Consider the following 20,534-nt stretch of genomic DNA (forward strand, 5'->3'; position numbering starts at 1 on the left):
GAGCCTGTCATAGGTTTTTTTGTTTCTCCTGGGGTCTTGCAGACCCACTCCCATACACTTACATCAACACATAGTTTTTGCATTTGTCTTTTGAAACTGTAGGCTTGGCAGCTAAGACAGTTTGGCGAGGGTCCTGGGGTCTGGGAGCTATAAACGAGTGGAGAGAGGATTCAGACAAGAGCTGAAAATAGAAGTGCCTCATCTCCGAAACAGCTGTTGTTTTTACCAATAGACCCAGGTGGCCTCAAATATTCAGCACTTTGGCCACCTCACACTGTTGCATGGGAACAATGGAGCTGCAGTCCTGCTGGCTCAGTCGGGATTGTGTCTGGCGGTGATGATATCACCAACCTTTGCCCCCACAAGGGCAGAGGCTCTTTCCTCTCCTGCTCTTCCTCTCCCCTTCTAATTGATCATTTATGCTCAGAAGGGATGTGAAGACACAACACAAGGACAAGATCCAGCTGTCACACACACACACACACACACACACACACACACACTGACCTTATCTCTCTGACTCTGTCTTTATCCATCTTTTCATGTCTTCGCAGATTTTGGAGCAACATCCTCTGGAGTTCGAGTTTAATCAGTATTATCTTAAATTCCTGGCCTATCATCACATCTCTAACCGCTTCAAGAACTTCCTGTTGGACTCAGACTATGAGCGCTTGGAACATGGTCAGTGTCCTTTTTAATTTAGAACTACGGAGGTTGTTTTTTTCTGTTATCTGTTCTGTTGCTGCAATACAATAGGCTGTGTGTTCATTTGATTCAAATAGAAAAACACTGCTTCAATACTAGAACCAATAACAGCTTCTTTCAGTGAGTTCTGCCCTTTCTTTCTGCATACACGTTTAAGGAAGGAGATGAATATATAAAGAATTCCCAAAACTAATGTGCAGCACATGAATCACGATTCACTTTCTTCAGTGTCACTACAGACGAAACATGCAGTGTCTCTCCTCGTTTCAAATTCAGCTGAAATGTGCAGCTCAGCTTCCCAAAATCTGTATTCACTTGAACTGAAAGAAATGAGACAAAAATTACTCATGAATTACTTAAATTCACTATAAATATCACGTTCATTAAATATTTATGTGGCAAAAGTATGTGATCATGTCTCTTCAGTAATTCATGTGACCCCCTTTTGCAGCAGTAACTTAAATATCCTGTAGCTCTGGAAGGATTTAAGTCTATTGCTCCTTACAGAACAGCTTCCGTATACATGTTATGAGATTTCACTCCATTCCAAGACATCACATTTTAGGTGTTCTTCTGATGGTGGACTTATCTATCTAAACTGACCATAGTCCCCATTTGTCTCCTTTTCTCCATCATTTGTCTTTTACACCTGTTTATTGTAGTTTTATTTTGCCAACAGGCTTTTAGAAACGCAGTAAGCAAAAAAAAAAAAGGTCAGGGAAAAGAGTTTTCCTTCAAATGACTTAATTATTCTAGAGGTTCACTTATTTTTGCAACACACAGATATTTATGACTGGATCATGTTTCACAATAAATACATGTTTAGTAGAGTATATTTTTCTGGTTTTAGGTGAAGATTTGAGGTCAGATTTATGCTGAAAATTCGACCACGTCACTTTAAATGCCACTAAGTCACAACAGTAACACTGCTGTAACGTGGTGGACACGGGTCAGCATGGGAAACATTTACTGCTGAACACACAGTGCAGCACAGCTTGCTCCATATGGGGACGGGCCCATATATTTGTTGTAAATTATTATCACACCAACACTGTGTTGTTAAATGAGTGTACGTTTCTAATATGAACCTCTCTTACATCCCATAATATACCCCAGAAATCCTTTTGTTAAATTACAACCTTTCTGACATGAGCTCCAGCAGTCTGTGAGATTAATTGGCCCATGTGCTTAACAGCTTCTCTGTCTCTTTCACAGGCTTGTTGTTTGAGGATAAAGGTGATAAGCAGGCCAGGAGAGGCATCTGTATCTGGGAGTGCATCAACAGGATGCACAAGAGGAGTCCCATCTTTTTTAACTATCTGTACAGCCCCTCGGAGAGCGAAGTGAGTGTCTCTGACCTTTTCTGTCTGCGTGTATCTGAAACTGAGTTGCGGTGGTGTGCTTCTATTTAATCATTGGCTGCTCACTTTCCTCACATATTAAAAGCTAAAAATGAACTCGTGAATGAACTTGTTATGTAAAATGAAATAGTCAAAATGATCTGCTAACACAGTTGTGCATGAGAGATAACAATCTGACACGTTTTACTACACTGAATACTTTAAATATTCCTGACCTGCTCCAGTGCTTTCCATCTTTTTTGTGGAGTCTGTGCACTGGGAGCTTTTTGGCAGAGCAACATTGTTGTGAGATTGTTGCTGTTGAATCTATTTTTTATTATTAGGTAAAAAGTCCAGAGAGCAAAGCAGAGGTGAAGGACATATAGAGTGCTCTTGAGGTTTTCTAACAGAGGAGCCCACCGTTACTGATTTCAGTCTTGTTTTGAAGACTGAGCGGATCTTTAATGTCTCAAGTTTCCCATTTCTCTCCAGCTGTGTGTAAATCAGTTAGAGAAGCTTTATTCTGTATTTTGAGGCATCGTGTGCAGTCGGCCAAAACGCTGACTAACACAAAGCTTTCTGCAAGATTCATAGAGCTGAAGAAGCTTGTTGGAAGTAGCTCATACAGACTTTTACTCCAGTTTGTCCATTACAAATTGTATGTGTTTTTTCTTTTTCCACAGTATCTTTCGCATTCAACACCATGTGTCTGATTCTCATTGAATCCTTCCTGGTTTGTAGGTGATCCTGAAGCCTTCGATCAGCATCCCCAGCCTGACTAAATGGGACTTCTTCACAGATGAGACTCTGTCCACTGGGCCGTGTTACGACTGGAGGATGATGGCTGTGAGGTTGGAGAGCTCAGAGGAGGCGAACACCATCTCCAACAGTAAGAGGAGGATTGTTTGGCCGTGTTACAGCAGCGTGAGCCGTGCCCAACCTGATGCTATCACCAAACTCCTCTCTGTAAGAGTTTGTAACCAAAACCTTGACTTCAAGTTTTGTCCTGTTCGTTCTCGTATCACATGTCACATTTATCGTCTCTGTTGGCTGTTATTGGTGCTGCAGGACATCGAGAGGCTGGAGGGCGAGCTGAACCAGGCTCCTGAGAAATGGCAGACAACTCTGGAGAGAGTCAGGCTCAGCATTCAGGAAGACCTGAAGCAAGAAGGAAATGTGCGTTTGAGAAGAATAGAGATGACGTGTCATATTAGAAAATAGCAGGAATAGTTATTTACCTCAAATCTTGACTGTTAGATTTCATAAAACTGCTCTTTTGTGTGTATCTTTCCTACTGTCTTCAGCTCTGTAAGCAGTCAGTTTCCATATCAGGCCTCATTCCCACGTCCAGCCTGCAGGCTTTCCAGCGGCGCTCCATGCTGCACCTGCCAGACAGCAGACTGGGTGAAGACCGCAGCACCGCCACAGTCAATGGGATCAACCGCCGTGCCGCCACACTTTACAACCAGTTCACCCCTAAGAGTGAGGAGAACAGGTGGGTCGTGAACTTCCTGAGTCCCGGAACAAATAAGAAGTCCACATTTGATTCACTTACAAACTGCTGCCAAGGGCCCAGTCCAGTTTTGGAAGATGAGTCATCGCTCTGCTATGCTGTGTGTCATGTTTGTGAGGATTGTCTGTACTCTGCTAAACTCTGGGTGTGTAATTTTACAATTACTGTGAGGTCAAAGTACAGTCTCTTGGCTCTAATATCTGGATGTTTTCCTCTGACTTGGAAAACTGATTAGAAACTACTAACATTCATGTCATTTTTTTCATTTTCCTGTATTTGTTCTTCACATCCAGATGAAGTGGCTGATTTAGAAACAAATAAAAATCCAGTAACTGTTTTCAAGCTTGCTGTTCTCAGTATTTACCAACACCGTCTCGGTTATTTCATTGTATCTGTGTGATGAAATAGACTCTACCTAACTTCGTTCATGAACTAGAATAATAAACAATAATTAAGATTAATTTCATCCAACATATCAGTCACAGTGAGGTATTTTTCAGGTCTTACGAGGGCATCCTGTACAAACGAGGAGCGCTCCTGAAAGGCTGGAAACCTCGCTGGTTCGTGTTGGACATTACAAAACATCAGGTGAGCATCTAGCACCACGTTTAGGGAACTCCTTCACCTGAGTGACGAGTTAACCAAGTTAAACCTCACATTGTAACAGCTGAGGTACTACGACACTGGGGAGGACACGAACTGCAGAGGCCACATTGATCTGGCAGAGGTGGAGTCAGTGCTGATCGCTGCACCGACCATAGGAGCTCCCAAACACATCAGTGAAAAGGCCTTTTTTGACGTGAGTACAAGTTAACACAAATCCACAGACACATTTTCAAGATTATTTAGAGTTCAGCATGAACATTTCGATTTTTATGTGATTTTTATACTGTCCGGTAACAGAACTGTCACTTCGTTTTCCTACTTCCTACTTCATCATTTAGTTTAAGGGGAGTTTTTCTTTGCACAGTGCAGTTGAAGAAGACAAAGTCAGTAACATTGGGGTCATTTTCTAGAGTTAAATATATATATATATATATACAAATACAATATAAATTCATAGGTAGCTTTGTTTCTCTTTAAAACTAAACACAAAGCATAATGATTGTGTGGCAGAGAAAAAAAGCTCCAGCCTCTGTCACACTGACTAAAATGAAAAGAGAAAGTACATTTCCATCCATGTGTTTTCATGTGTGGATTCGTTTTTCACTTTTAATTTTTAAATTTGCTTTAATTCACATTTTCTTTTGGTGATTTTCAGAAAACTTGGTAAAAGTTTGCATTAAGTCTGGTTAGTGACAAAAGTGGAATATGTTTGGTTTCACTTTCGTCTTTTTGTTTTTTTCTCGTTCGTCCATCTTTTAACTCTCGTGATCCGACCCGTCTCTAGCTCAAAACCAGCAAGCGAGTCTACAACTTCTGCGCTTCGGATGCACCGAGCGCTCAGCTGTGGATAGACAAGATCCAGAACTGCATCTCTGACGCCTGAACACGCAGTTCAAACGTAGAGGCAGCTTCGGGCGGCTGAGAGCAGAGACGTGACAACCACTCAGCTAATCCTTCTGATGTCTTTACTTTTGGGAACTTCAACGAACAAAGTGCCTGATGGTGGAGGATGAGAACTGTTCATCCACCTCTCCGCCCGTTTCTCAGCAGCTGGTCGAGCTGTTTTCACTCGCACACGTTCGTCTCTGCTCTCAGCTCCCTCGCCTTCGCCTAAGACCTGGATGGAGATAAGCGGACGTTTTAGGCGACTGCACTAGGAAATGTTTTTCTACTTAAGCTCTAAATAGATCAAAGCAATATCACTGGCCATTCAAACTGTGGGTTCAATTTTTGTCTTTGAAAATATAGAGAATAGCTTATGAAGATATTTTACTACAATTAAAAGTTTATTGCTGCTTAAAGAAACACACAAACCGCCAAAAACTTTTAAATGCACAACATTAAGAAGCAATTTGTTTGCACTCTGAAGTTTGCACTTCTAATGAAATATAGATTTTCAGACTGATGCAGGCAGCGAGGCTAAAGGCATTACTTTACAATGTACATACGTTTCCTCAAGACAGATTCAATGAAAAGAATTTGCACAGTCAGTTCAGAAGAGTTACATTTTTCTATTTAAGTAAGTGGTGTTTTCTCTATTTCGTTAAATGTTTATTGACTTCCTGATAACACGTTTGTCTCATGTAATGTAAATTATTATTTTTATTAAAAGTGTAACTGTGGAAGTGTGGTGACTTCATGTTTTTTCTGTAAATACGTGTGCGATGTTTCATTTTATATACTGAACATACATAAATATACTTTTCTAACCTTAATTCTAATGTGACCAACAAATCTCTCTTTTTTTTTTTTTACGTGTCGTTACTGGTGCAAAAACCTGAGTGGCCTGTTCCCAGTTAGTGATGAAGCATTGCCCTGAAAATCAAATGAAACCTTGTTTTATTGTCGTTGTTGTCTTTTAAGGGCTTTTAAAAAACGAAATGAATATATCATGTAGGACTTTGTGGTTTTTAGAAATCCTCGTCTCACTTGTTCTCCGTTCGTGCTTTTACAGTTTCATTAAAAAAGAAAAAAGAAATGAAACTGTTCTGAGATGTCAGAGGTTTTTTTTGTGTGTGTGTGTGTTACTGTATCTTTGTGGTGACAGTAATGTTTTAAAAATAAATCAAACATACTTGAAACTACTCCGTGTTGCCTGTTTTTCTTGTTTTACTAAATGAAACTTTAAAAGTTCAAAGCCTGAAGTCAAACTACAAACACAGTATCGGAAAATTGCAGAAACGTCCAAATAGTTTGTGTCATTGTTTTGTATAAATTGAGAACTGCAGCGTTTCATAATTTAATGATTTTAGACATTTGTTAGTAGGAAATAATTATCAGTGGCTGCATGAATTATATTATTAGTGATGCGTTAAAGGAGGGTTTGCATGTTTTATTTATTTATTCCTTTTCGAGTTGTGTTCTATATCCAGGATAAGATCCATTTAATAATAGAAAAACAATGAAGTAATAAAAATAACAAAACAAAAAAAACATGGCAGACACAGATTTACTGTGTGGTGAATCTTTTCATCGCTCAGTGACAGCTGTCAGAAAAGGTTTATTTTGTTGTGCGTTCGCTTAACATCATTAATCATTGTTCTACCACAGGAATATTTGGGGTTCAAATTGGCAAATGATGAGTTTAGTCAGACATCTAAACAGATTATCTGCCATGTACTGTTTTTAGTGGGTCACTTGTCAGTGTAGGACGTGTTTTTCGTATTGAGGATTATTTCTCTTTTTTATTGTGTTTTGTTTTGTTTTAAACGCCACTTTTAATCTCCCACAGAACAAGACGACATCTCATTAAAAGCCTGGACGACAGTCCAAACTCCTGTCAAACTTTTGTTTCACAAAAGAAAAACATCAAATCATCTTAGTTGAAACTTCTTAAACTATTAATTTGATGTAGTTCGTATCAGTCATGACCTGTTCTGTTCAGTTGTCACAGCGGCGTCACTGTGAGTCAAGAACATCAAATATCAAACCTTTCGGATGGAGCGATGCCAAATTTATTTTACATGAGATGAAGGCAACACTCTTAAGTCAAACTTCCTCCAGAGGCACAGAGAGGTTGATATTTGTGTTTTGATTTGATTTGGATGGATCCGTCCTGTAGTTGACACTGATTATGATGAATCTTATCTAATCAAACTAGTCAGATTCTCATCAGCTTCAGCTTGGTGATAATTAGCAAAGCTTATCATGATTAACTCAGCATGTTAGCACGTGGTGATGTGTTAACATGCTGCCTTTAGCACAGCTCAGGCTCTTGGGGGGTCACAGGATACAGGAAGAAAACTTAAACCATCTGTAATTGCCACGTCTTTCTGGCCTCTTACAAACACCTCGACTTTAATAAGGATTTTCTCTCAATGAGAGGTAATCAGACACCAGTTTTTTGCTTGGAGCCAACATCAGGGCTTGGAGAGGAGGATGATGGGTGTCTCACTTGCCAGCAATGAATATGGGACGAGGCCAGAGCCCCAGCTCAGGCTCTGTGGCGCCTGGTTGGCGGCGCTGAACGGGACTCCTGTGGCTGAAGGAAGGTTTGTCTGTGAGAGGGAGCACGAGGTCAGAAGAAGAGCAGAGGGGTTTTTTGGGGGGGGTTGGAGGAGGAAGTTGGTGGGTGTTTGTCCCTCTACAATTTCCCAGCTGGCTTGTTCTGGCAGCAGGTGCAGAGCTGCAGCAGGCGAACATCTGGGCAGAGCCTCTGGCAGATGTCTCCATATTTAGCCTCTTGCTTTGGGTACGGAGATTAGGACCTCTGCCCACGGACGGAGCGATGCAGCGGATGTTCTCCAGCAGGATTGTGTGGAATGGCATGATAGGAATCACATCCCCCTGAGACAGAAACTGTGGTTTAACTCATTATTCATCCACATAGCTGTGAGGCTGTGACTAGTTTGTACCACATTCATGCAAATGAGCAGTTTTAAAGTTTGAGGAAATGAAAGATTTTTTTTTTTATTTTTTTTTTTTTTTTTTTTTGCAGTTATGTAACTATGACGTGAGTTTGAATACATTACATTCCTCCTCTGAAGTTTAAGACAAATTACTGAAGAAAAGCATCTTTTATCCCGAAGATTAACATAGTTTCAAATGCAGCTTTGTGTAATTGGGATCTTGTGTAACTTGGCGAAATGTTTCTCTGCAGTTCAGTGTGATTAGTCTGGGTTGGCTGGAAGTGCACCGCTCTCACATAAAAAGACAAATCAAAAGCAGTCTATAAATTCAAGATTGCATGAAACTGTTGGATTTGGATGCTTTGCTCTTCATGTACAGTCACAGCTGCACTAAATGCTTCTCGTTTGAGAAAACAGCTTGAAAAACAAGACGGCCGGCCTTTTCCACGGGCCCCAAAACGTCTCCACTGACAGATGATACTGATTTATTTTATTGGTCCTCCAAATCCTGTTATGCATGTAACCATGAATGCAGGCTGTGTAGCAGCTTTTATTTCCTGGGTGCCTCTGCAACGTGGGTAGAGCTGCTCTGCTGCTGCTGGGGGGCCCCTTCCACCTCGAGGTCCCGTGGTCCCTCAGCAGGCACCTGCTCCAACACGCTGATCTCACCGGTTTGACACATATCACCGAATCCCACCCTGGAAATCGAGGTGATGTCAGCTGCCTGCAGCACATGGGGGTCTAGTTGGGCGATTAATAAATGCATGAAGCAACCGAGCTCCAGATGATCTAATCTGAACCCCACCCGCTCATCCATGAACAGAAAAGCACAATTACACGTTGATTTATAGCTTTAGGGCAAAACTGTGGGGAGTTTTCTCAGTTATTTGTCCGAGGTCCTGATGTTTTTGTCACCCACAGTTTTTCTCAGCCCACATTCGATCCAACCATGTGAAACACTGACGGCTGTGAGGTCACTGTGGGAAGTCATCGAAAACAGAAAGCAGACATCTGCCAGACATTTTTTCACCAACAGACAATCCCCCAAAATGTTCCCATTTCAAATCGGTTTCGATGAGGATATTTTGGACAGAAATCCGATCAATCAGTTACGGGAATCATGGGACTTTTCGAACACATGGGGTTGAGGGTAAAACAGCTAGAGATGTGCTTATTTTTGAAATGTTCAGAGCTTGTGCAAGTTAGCCACAGCGATTAGAAGTTCCCAATTCTGAGAAAAACCTTTACCCAAAAAAAGGAAAGGCACCATATCTTTCCCAGATTCTGAGATATAAATACCTCTTACAGAAAACACATAAACAGCAGCACAAATCTATTAATCAAACATTAGACTGACAATTCATGACAAATACTGCACTAAGTTTCCAGATTCCTCTAAGAGACCAGATGTTTGGTCTGGTCTCTTTGTGTGTTTCCTTATTTTATTCAGTGTTTTAGATGTTTACATGTTGTTTTGGTGCCGTGGAGATACAGAGCTGTCCCTCAAACAAACAAAGACATACTTAAAAAAAGAGGAAGCCGTGTGGATGTCAGGATCTTGTTTGGTGTCAAACCACATTTCTGGTTACAGTATTTGAGAAATCTGTCTCCTATAAATGATCTTATCAGCAAACCACCGCAGAAAAGACATGTGCATGGTGCCGACTGTAAGATCAGCGTATGAATGCAGGTTTTTATCTCATCTCCTGCTCTGACATCTCTGAACTCAGCGTGAACTGCCTCTTTCCTTCCAACTCCTCAACAAATTAGGGGGTCTGAGACGTTTTACATCAGAAAGTAAAGACGCTCATTGTGCGTGCTGTCTCGCAGGCACGAGACAAACAAGTACCCACAGCTGATAGTTTCACCTAGTGACTGTTGTTCCTGTAACATCAGCTCTTTCTTCACTGAAACATGAGGGTGGCGCAGACAAAGGTGAGGCGTACGTGTGAGAACAGTGGCCCTTTGTTGCAGCAGATGATTTGTTTTGACACCGAGATGCAGAAAACTGAGATCACGCTGCTGCTCCACACGTGCATCAAGCGTTACTCACCGTGTCTTGTAACTGAAACGATAAAGTCATATTGTTTCAGGCAGGTAACCAGGGTGGCCTCATCCAACTTTTCCTCCCTGACATTGAATGCACAAAAAAAAGAGATGAGTCGGTGTTTCGTTCCAAGTGGCACACATCAGCACAGAGGAGAAGATGCGAAGATGTGTCATCGTGCAACAGTCCTTCAGGTTCCAGTCTTTTTAACCTTTGTGCAAATCAATCAATCATCATCGTTCGGGATCAGAGGCGTCCTCAGATTTACCTCTCTGAAATGATCCCTGCAGCAGGCAACGCCACAAGTTAAATCAGCAACAAGTAAATCATGCAGACATGATGTACCGATCTCTCTGTACTGTTCACCCCACTCCCATCAGCCTCAGGTGAAGCTGCTTCTTCTGCTGTTCACCATGGTGAGAATACACCACTGCACCACCTGTTACTGTGTGTGGATCAAGTGTACCTTATATCCCATCACATATTATAAGTAAAAGAGATTCATTTCATTACTATTACCATTACCATTGTTCTCAATATATATTAACGTGTCACTGATCAGCTCCAAACGACCTCACATCTCTTCTTACATTTAAATCTAACAATACACCCTTTTTTTTCTCCACAGACTGGGATGTGGACGCTCTAACACGTATATGTTGTGAGTTTGGGTGAAATAACCTGTTTTCATGATAGTGTCACAGACAGGACAAAAATAAAAACCCCCATAGGAAGAGTTAGAAGGGAAACTTATTCAAAGAGGCATAAAGAGACTATAAAAAGAAGCAGAATTTATTTATCGTGTGTTTCTGATTTTAGATTTTCTGGAGATGTTAATGTGAATTCAAATGCTGGAAGTTATATTTGTAATATATGATAGTACAGTAATGAGTGTAAATATCCAACCTGCTGTCAGTCTCTCTAGTTCTGAACACTTTATCATTATAAAGGTGATCGAGCTCCAACTCTCTCTTTTTTATATATCTTTTTTTCTGCAGAGTGAATTATTGTCCTCTTTTTTAGAGACTAACTGTTGGTTCTGGTCTTTTGCTGTTACAGTTTTGTGCTCTTCAATCAAACCATCTTTAGGAGTGAAAACTACAAAGCTCATGCAGCATGAGCTCCGTCTAAGATCATCCAGCACATAGCAACGGTTAAAACGCTTCACAAAAAAGTTCCCAACAACGTTTTCTCTCACTTAGACAAAAGGCGATGGGGAGTGTTTGCAGTCGAGCGCTGCCACACGAGCCTGCAGCCCCAGCACAGGGAGTCCAGTCCTGCTCCTCTTGGCCCAGACTGAGAATCCTGTTCACGTGGTGACACCTGGTGGACACACCAGGATCCTCACAACAGCCAAGTTTGGGTAAAAGAAAAAGGGGGAAGCTGTGAAAGATGGAGCTCTCAAATCAAAATGGCCGCACACTTTACTAAAAATAGATTTAGTTTTATTGTTTTTAATTTTCACACACACTTCACTCGACTCAGCGAACAAACCAAACTGCAGTGGAACGTTTGTTTGTTTGTTTACTGCTCTGCTCCAACAGCTTTGTATGATACATGTGACTCCACTCTTCTCCAGTGTTTTATTCACCTGATGTTTTCAGCTACTCTTCCTTCGTCTGAGGAAACAGCCTCTGTTGTTTCTGGAAACGGATTAAAAATGTGGGAGATTTAGGGAAGTTGCTTCTCGAGATGGAGGCACGCTGGATTCTAAACTCGGCACTTGAAACCCAAGAATGTGAAAAGAGGAACTTGAAGGGAGTTTACTGGAGTATATTTGTTCTCCACTAACAGGATTTGTTTGTCTTGGATGGAAGTGTTAAATCTAGGGTTTCAGATTCAGAGATACAAAGACACACTGTATGTGAGGGAGGGAGGGACAGGGGGACTTAATCAAGCCGTTGTGGTCTTTCAAGAAAAAATAAGAAGCGTGGTGAGACATTCAGACGTGTTTTGAGTTTTATAAATCATTCATTTCACTACTTATTCATCAGTCTTGTTGCTCCTAAACTCTATCTAATTTAAACCGAGGTGAATATATGAAGGATAATTTAAGTGTTGGAGATGTTCCGAAAGTCTGCATAATAAGTTTGAAATAACAAAGCATTCAATTACCTTTAAAACTAAATTACAGTTTAAATTAAGGGCAACAAAATGTTGTAAATTGTGTCTAATGGTTATGTGATGTATCGATTGCACAGATGATCGATATGTTGTCTTAAAGGAAGCAGAAACGACCTCCAACACCACCCGATGAAGACGAGATCGCTGTAAATGCTTGGTGAATAAACCGAGGTCTTCTAGAGAAGAGCAGCGTCACATTTTAACTTCATACAGCTGAGCCGAAGCTCACGCTGCTCTGCACTTGATTGTGTATCTCCTTTCAAAGTAGTTGAATTAAGTCATAAAGGACGGAGTAGTACTGCTTCTTCTAAGGTCAAAAATGTGTCATCCAAGCTGCACGTTTAAAAGTAACTTGACTAAAGTGAGTAAAACGGTTTTTGCAGCTCTCATGTGGCTCCCAGTTTGTTCATGTTACCAACACGACAGTTCGGGCTCCACAGTCAGCTACAGTCGGTGTGTGATCTTGGGTGGTGCTCACTGAGCCTCGGCCCCCTGGTTCTTACTCTCCTGCCAGGATTTCTTCCTCATCTCCAGCTCGGCGTCCGTAAACGACGCTGGACCCCAGTTAGTGATCCTCTGAGGCGCTTTATGACCTAAAGCATCAGATGAAAAGAAAACGGGTGAATATCTTAATATAATAACAGACGGACGTCACTGACGATGACTGTTGGTCTATACTTGAAGCACAGAGTAATCAGTCAGTCATAAATCAGGCCCGGTACCTGGCTGGATGAGACGCACCAGCCCCTCATGTTTGGCCACTTTGTCTTTCCAGGTCCTGGTCTTGTTCGTTGCTCGTTCAAGCTTCCTCGACACCTCCTACAAAAAGATATGAGAAAATTAGCATGAGCAGGGATAGAAATGTTTATCAGATGCATATTTTTGTACTCGTAATTATTTGCTTTGTCTGCTCCTCACTATCAGTTGACTGCTCCTCACTATCAGCTGACTGCACTAATGTACTATTACGTTTCTGTCTGATCCACATGTGCGCCCTGACCTTGTACTGCTCCAGTGCTCCCCGTCGCTCCTGCTCCAGTCTCTCCAGTTGCAGCTGTGCGGCCTGCAGCGCTCTCTCCTTGGCCAGCTGCTCGGCCACCATCTCCTGCCTCTCCGCCTCAGTCTGAGACAGTACCCTCTGCTGCTGCAGGTGCATCTGCTCCAGCTCTGCTCGCTTGGCTGCCTCCTCCTCCAGCAGCCTGCAAGAGAGCGAGCAAACAACAAGGGTACTTAAAACATCCAAATGATTTGTATATATGTGTTAATCCAATCTCTCTAACTAGAGGAGCGGAGCTGTTTATATCAGTATTTACTTTCTGTACAATATGCATCAACACGCCGTCCAGTATGTGGGTGTCACTGACCTGGCTTGCAGTTTGCGCATGGCCTCCTCGTCCTGCTTGGCCTGCCTCTCGTCCTCCAAGGCCTCCTTCAGCTGGTGGTACATGTTCTCCAGCTCGCGGACCCGCAGCAGGTACTGCTCCAGTTCACTGGACTTCTGAGCCACCTGCTCCTCCATCTGCTGACGCACCTGAATCAACACACACACACACACACGTACGTAATGCTGGGCTTCTTTAATAGATTTGAATATTTAAAATATTATTTATTTTTATTATTTATTAAGTTTATTTTACCTCATAATTTCTCAATGTGAAATAAGGATTTACAAGTAACAGTGTGGCTAGTATTTTGAAAAACAGTGACTCAACTGCACAAGATTAACTTATTTCCTGGAAAAACAGAACCACAAACGGGTGACGGTGACTCCATTACAAGATTAAAAAAAAAAAAAGACAGCTCAGTTGACCACACTCAATAGTTTTCATTCTGTTGTATCACTTGTCAACACATATAATTAGGACAGGTTTGTGAAAGGGGGACACTGGGGTTACCATTTTCTCTTTCTCCAAGTCCAGTCTGTAGCGATCCTGCAGGTCTAACTGGGTCTTCTTCCTCCTGAGCTCCTCTAATGTTGCTTTAGCTGCAGCCTCTTCCATTTTCTACGAAGAGCAAAAGAGGAAAGAGGTTTTACTGCTCTGCTAGACTGGAGGCCGCATTAGGCTGAAAGGGGAAGTCCTTTGAAGACAAAGAAGACTTAAAAAAATATTTATGGAGGCGGTTTAGGGTTTGTTTATGGAGGAATCTTAAAAGGCCAGGGTGTATTTGGAAGAATTAGAGTATTTAAACATGCAAATTGAATTTCAACAGAGTGGGTAACAAGTCTATAAAGATAACATTGTTTTTGACATTTAAAAAAGCCATCTGGAAGAGTGAAAAGAGAAGTGAGAAGCCATCACAAATGTGCTGTATCTGTAAAATAATGAGCTCATTCGCCTCAGATGCCGATGTTTCGGACTGATACCCACTGTTGTTTGCATAGAAGGTTTTACTTCTCTTTTCAGTGTGAATCTTTTGCTGCATCATTTGTGCGTTTTAATTCCAGAGGGAGTTTAGGGTATTTTAAATAATAAAATATGTAAAGACAGAGTGAAATTAACTTCTGGTCGTTAATAATATAGGTTCATGATCATCAAGGAGTACTACAGCTCCATGTATTCCCACAATAAAGTGTGTGATTTATTCATATTTAGTTTATTATAATCAACCACTGCATTAAGGTAAAATAATGCCGACTTGCAATAAGGTAAAAATTCAGTTTTAAATTTTGAGGAGTTGAATGTGGACCAGTACCGCTTTCATGGCTTCCAGCTGCCTCTCTTTATTGTCGTTGGCCGCCTGGAGCTCCCTCATCCTCTCCACCAGGTCCTCCTCCTCCACCTGCTGCCTCTGCCGGAGCTCTCTGCGCCTCAGCCGGGACTCACGGTGCGGGGACGACAGTCCCAACCTCCGCAGCTGGATGCACTTTTGAATAGCTGCCGGGACACAGAATGCTTTTAGATCTACCTCAACAACAACCTCACTACAGACGCCCTGTTGTCAGTAACTGTGAAATAGAGATAATGACGACGATCAGTACCTTGTATCCACTCCTGCTTCTTCTTTTTATCTGATGCACTGATCTCAAAGCTTATGTCAGTGCACTTGATGATGAACAGGCACTTCTTCCCATCTTTATCTGGCAGAGACTGCAGGAGAGAAATGTTATGGCACATCATATTTCTTATCTAATGGAATAATAACTACCTAAGACACAGTACGTCATCATCATTGATAAAAAAGGGACTGCAAATAAAAGTCTCTTTATTGAGAACAACCAGAAAAACCTCATAGTGCTAGTGGAAAACGTATTTTATGTACACCATTAATTCTTGATCGTAGATCCTCTGAAAGCTACTTGTGACGAGGCGTGGCTCACACGAGCGTATTCTTCTTGTGTAGAGCGAACTTGAGTTTAGTGGTTTTTGTCAAAGTAGCTTAAGTCCACACCTCCAAACTCATTTTCTTAACAGGGGTTCACATACTTTTTCCTCTAGCACTATGAGGATTTTATGGTTGTATTATATTTGTTAATACATCTAAGATGAAATTTTGATCACAACAAGTTAATGCAGAAAATCATGAAATTGAAAAAGGTTCACATACTTTTTCTTGCCACCATACAATAGAAAATAACATGTTATCATGAATAAAACCTCTCAGCTGGACTATTTACCTCCACGCAGCAGTTTTGGTCCAGAATGATGTCTCCTTTCTTCTCCACAAGATCCTCACCGACGTAGTACGACATGGAGTTGGGTCGAAGGATAAACCAGCGTTCGGTCCAGTTCTTCCTTTTGTGGCCCTTCTTCATCATGTACCCCTACGAAACACAGACACTCCTGTTAGCGAATGAATCGGCTGTAATATTAAACATAGTGATACCAAATATAACACGTATTAAGTGCTCTCTACAAGTACTGCAGGTAAATAGTTTCAATAAAACCAATTTGAATCACAAATGTGCATATTTTTACATTAGGGCACTGCTTTAAGACACGTACAGTGTGTACAGTGCCTGTAGAAAGGTGAGGACGCTGCAACACATGAAGCCATCTTAGACAAACACACATTTCACATCAACTCAGGCCTTCTTTGGTTTAAATAATTCCCCCGTTCTTGTTCTGACTTCAAACCAACCAAGTGTGGGGGAGCAGATGACACACACACACGACATGAACATCCTGTCTAACCTGCTTGAGCACATCCAGTATGAGTTCTTGAAAGACCTCATTGATGGCCAGGGACAAGGTGGGACGGCTCACAGTGCTGAAGTAGCCCGTCCCCACCAGTTCAATCAGCTCCCAAGCCGTCAGGCAGGTCCTCGAGTTCATCTGCAGCCTGTACTCTGCACATTTCTCCTCACTCCATCCGCTCCCCATGGCCTCCATCAGCTTTTGCAGGAAGTACTCGATCTAATGAGACGGATATACTGAATGTGTGTTTGTTCTAAGACAAATAACCACAACAGCTGCAGGAACCGTCCTCACCTCTTCAGTGACGATGACCAGCGGGTATTTGTCCTCTGACAGAAAGTTAAAAATGCACCAGACTTTGAAAGCATCATCTTCTGAGATGCGTAGGCGTTTGGGGCAGATGCTTTTATGGAAACACAGCGTCCAGCAAATCTTGTTGAACTCCAGTATATCGAAATCCTCTCGTACCTGTGAATAAAATCAGAGTCGAAGTCAAACTGGTCAGCACCAGCCGGGGCTGTGTGTTTACAAATGCTAAGCAGGGAGCGAGTGTTTGTCTCCTTTCAAACCCTCGAGTCTGCAGGATGTGAGGTACAAAACTGATAATTAAACCCCTCATTTTTATTCAAGTCAGGGCCTACAAGAGGAAAGCAAGGAAACAGATTCTGAGTACAAAGAGAGAAACTCCAGCAGTTTACTAACGGACTGTGGATTGAGTTTTCCATAGGTTAATACTTGAGATGTGTTTGTAGAATATTAGACGGTGCTCACTAATGTGCAGAGCAAATACACTAAAAGAGATAAGACCCCCCCCTTTACCAATAAGAGTATGAGGACGCAGTAATATTTATTATAATGATTAATAAATAATAGCACATTACTCCAGTTACAACAGAGAAGCAGTACTAACCAGCAGTACAACAGGTCATGAATAGTTTTTATTTAGTATTTTGTATCAGTCTTTTCATACAAAGCCATGTGTTAGTTGAAAAAGTGTGATTTTACGTTTAAACTTAAAAAAGAGGACATTTAAAGCCGTACAATCTGTATTTGTGTTCTCCTCCAGCACTGAGTTTCAGTCTAACAACACATTACAGCTTTTAACTGACATTGTTACAGCCGCCATTTATTAAAAAAACAGGCAACTTCTATCGACTTCCCTGTTGCTGGTTATCTGTAAGTAATAAATAAGATTATAGCTGCTTCATTTGTGACCAAAACTGTCCCTTTATTGTCTGTTTTTAGCTAGAACAGCTGTGAGCTAGCTGCTATGCTAGGCGTCTTCGTTTGTATTGGAAATTGCTCCTTATTTATTATAAAGCTTGTGTTCCACATTATCTGCCATTTTATTTTATTGCCTAAATTCTGCTAAATAAGTTAAACATAGTCCTGATTGTGGCATTTTCCAAAATAACTCACTAGTTCTTATTTAGTGGATTACATATATGTACACATATTGATGGACACTAAATGAGTTTTTACCACTGGTAAAAAGAGACATTTTAAAACACAGTGTTAAAGCATATTTCTAAATAACTTAATTTACCTCTCGGCTGTATAAATGTTGGGAATCTGTTGAATGAACCTTCTTTCATCGTTACTGTACAAATCCTTTTTTACATGTGTAACTCTTGTTTATAAAATCTCTTTTTTTTTTTTGTTTCACACTTGCCCACAGTCTTTTTTTTTATCCCTTGTTGAACGTGTGTTAAGATTTCTGCTGTGTACCTAAAAGCAGAGTCTCTATCAGTGTCCTGCTGCTCTTCAGCATCTTTGTTCTCACCTTGTCAAGAATAAACTTGTTGAGATAAGGCATGTAGCCCTGGTTGGACAGAGGTCCTTTATCATCATCTTTAAAATGTTCTTCGAGGGCAACAGGATCATGAGGGATCTTCATGACCGTGCACAGGTTATAAGACAGCACCTAAAGAATCACCAGAATAAAAATGGTAACGCAATTAGACGTACATTGAGCTACTACAGATACAGGGACATATAGTATATTAACTTATGACACATTACCATACCGTTACAAGCTCCTGGAAACACAAGGGTAAGTTAAAGGTAAAGTTCATGATCAGTCAGAATCTTCTACCACATATGCAAAAATCTTCTGCTGACATTTACATGCATTATTAGTCAAGCATTAATTCAGTTCTTGAAGGTGAATTTTCACTCCTTAAAATAGAGATATGTTGGTTAGTTTAGGTGCTGAAGTGTTTAAACTGTGAGAAACTGTGTGTTAACATTAAAAACAGTCCAGGATAGACTGTGGGTGGTAGAAAATGACCATCACAGTACTACAAATAAATCTCTTAAATCTATAGAGTTTTCTTAGTTACTCCAAAGTTTTGAGAGTGCATGAAAAACCAGCAGGATCCCTGAAGTCAGCCTGTGTTTTTGTGAGGCTGGGCACATAGACATAAAGTCCAGGCAAATAAACTCAGCCCCAGTCGGTCATACAGCAACACGATCTCTCTCCCCAGCCTTTCCTTGAGTAAAAAAGTCTCTAAAAACCATAGAAACACACTTTATAAAAGTATTTTGATGCACACTAAACTATCTCAAAATAAATAGTGTAAAGTAAACGTTGTGCATCCAAATAAAAAGTTAAAAAAAAGTGTTACAAAACCTACTAAAGTAATATGCAATTTAATTATTTAACCTATTGGTCATCCAGCAAAAAGTTGCTATAGAGACGGCTGGATTACTAATAGTTTAGGAACTAACCGGGCAAATCAATCAACTGATCCAAAAGTCACTTTTTATTACTGATTAGTCAAGAATTTCACAAAACATCAGCGGTGACAGATCCTCCATCATTAGTCCTGTGGTCAGGGTTTTGAAAAAGGACACTGTGTCAAAATGTAGTCATAAGGTCGTCCTTGTTTAGTCTATATCAACCTGGTTTCTTAAGTTCACTTTTAATTTTATTTGTATAGCACCAAATCACAACAGAAGTCATCTCAAGGCACAATCACTCAAACAATCAATCCTAAACGAATAAAGTCATTGCTGTTTAAGTTCATGCTAGTTGGTTTTGGTACCAAATAAATTGCAATATACAATGAGTGACATGAAAAAACATTTGCCCCGGAGGAGGTTAATCTGATTTATCTTAATTGAAAAGTGTAATTCAGTATTTCCCCTGAATGTAACATTGTAGTTCTGATAAGCACCATAAAGTTTGTACAGTTACCTGTGTTGGTTTCAGTAATGATGTTTGTACTTTATTTATTGCAGAAGGAAACACTGTACACTAAATTTATCTGTTGGCTCTAATTAAAGCAAAATATAATCAAATAATAAATCATGATGCATTATTGCAAACACCAACTCTCTATAACATTTATTTTTAATTAAAAGACATTTATTTACCATATTTTTCAACTTTCAACTACCTGAACTAGACGTAGTGCACGATAAAGTCACACGATTCATTTTACTTTCTGTTCATCATCTGCCATTTACAGTCGAGGAAACGCACCTTTAACTGAGATTTGGAAACCTTTCCGCGGTGATCCGCATCCAGGGCTGTGAACGCGTGCCATATGGATTTCAGGAGCTCGTCTCGGAGCCACATGTTGTCACCCAGCAGCACCAGAAGAGGAGGAGGTCGGTCCGTGTGCTGCTGAGTCCGCTTTTATCTGTGCCTCCACTTTCCTGCCTCTCAACCGCGATGATGTCGGTGGTTCAGCTGGGACAAGTGAGAGGACAGCGCCACATAACGTCTGATAACCTGTGCCAGACCGGGTCTACCATAACCCGTGGTAGAAAGCAGCCAAGTACTTTGTAATTGTGACAATAAGATGGGCTCTAAAATACCACCTGTACACTAAGTGGCTGCTTTATTAGAGCTGTTTAATGAAATTCAATACAGCAGCTCTGTCATGAATTAGGCTGTAATTTATTGGTTTTGATCAAAGAGGATGAATCTATTATGTGTTTATTACTGGGTGGTGGAGTTGTACTGCAGTGCTACAGTACTGTCATATAGTTGGTCTGGACTCACTGGAGTATCTGCTGTGTTATTGGTGTTTATGACTGCGTCTCAGAGCTGCTGTATTTCTAACCAGGTACAAACAATATCAAAGACGCTACGTTATTCTGAAACATATGATGCTTATAATCATTAACCAATTACAAAACAGATTCCCAAAGTAGAAGAAACATCTGTAAAAAGGAAACACCTGTGGTCAATCATTCCCTTAGCTT

General features: G+C 40.9%; 2 protein-coding genes across 3 annotated transcripts in view; one reads left to right on the forward strand and one right to left on the reverse strand.

Moving 5' to 3' along the window:
* The window catches only part of sbf2 (SET binding factor 2), a 76,894-nt gene extending 70,681 nt beyond the window's left edge, over positions 1-6,213 (forward strand). The window contains exons 34-41 of one of the 2 annotated variants that reach the window (XM_026377551.1): positions 555-681; positions 1,921-2,048; positions 2,787-3,011; positions 3,114-3,221; positions 3,350-3,540; positions 4,059-4,146; positions 4,226-4,357; positions 4,949-5,047. In XM_026377551.1, coding sequence (XP_026233336.1) covers positions 555-681; positions 1,921-2,048; positions 2,787-3,011; positions 3,114-3,221; positions 3,350-3,540; positions 4,059-4,146; positions 4,226-4,357; positions 4,949-5,047 — 1,098 coding nt within the window. Of the gene's footprint in view, positions 1-554; positions 682-1,920; positions 2,049-2,786; positions 3,012-3,113; positions 3,222-3,349; positions 3,541-4,058; positions 4,147-4,225; positions 4,358-4,948 lie in introns of both variants that reach the window. The other variant, XM_026377550.2, reaches the window with a different exon arrangement.
* A 5,233-nt stretch (positions 6,214-11,446) lies between these two features.
* Positions 11,447-20,444, reverse strand: swap70a (switching B cell complex subunit SWAP70a). The gene is made up of 12 exons (XM_026377906.1): positions 19,807-20,444; positions 18,103-18,243; positions 16,614-16,787; positions 16,317-16,538; positions 15,800-15,946; positions 15,164-15,272; positions 14,878-15,059; positions 14,079-14,186; positions 13,548-13,714; positions 13,184-13,382; positions 12,906-13,002; positions 11,447-12,776 (listed from the first exon to the last, which is right to left on the reverse strand). The coding sequence occupies exons 1-12, from the start codon at positions 19,900-19,902 to the stop codon at positions 12,658-12,660; spliced, it is 1,761 nt and encodes a 586-aa protein (XP_026233691.1). The 5' UTR covers positions 19,903-20,444; the 3' UTR covers positions 11,447-12,657.
* Positions 20,445-20,534: the final 90 nt, after the last annotated feature.

This window comes from Anabas testudineus, chromosome 3, assembly GCF_900324465.2.
Source record: "Anabas testudineus chromosome 3, fAnaTes1.2, whole genome shotgun sequence".
NCBI classification, from domain to species: domain Eukaryota; kingdom Metazoa; phylum Chordata; class Actinopteri; order Anabantiformes; family Anabantidae; genus Anabas; species Anabas testudineus.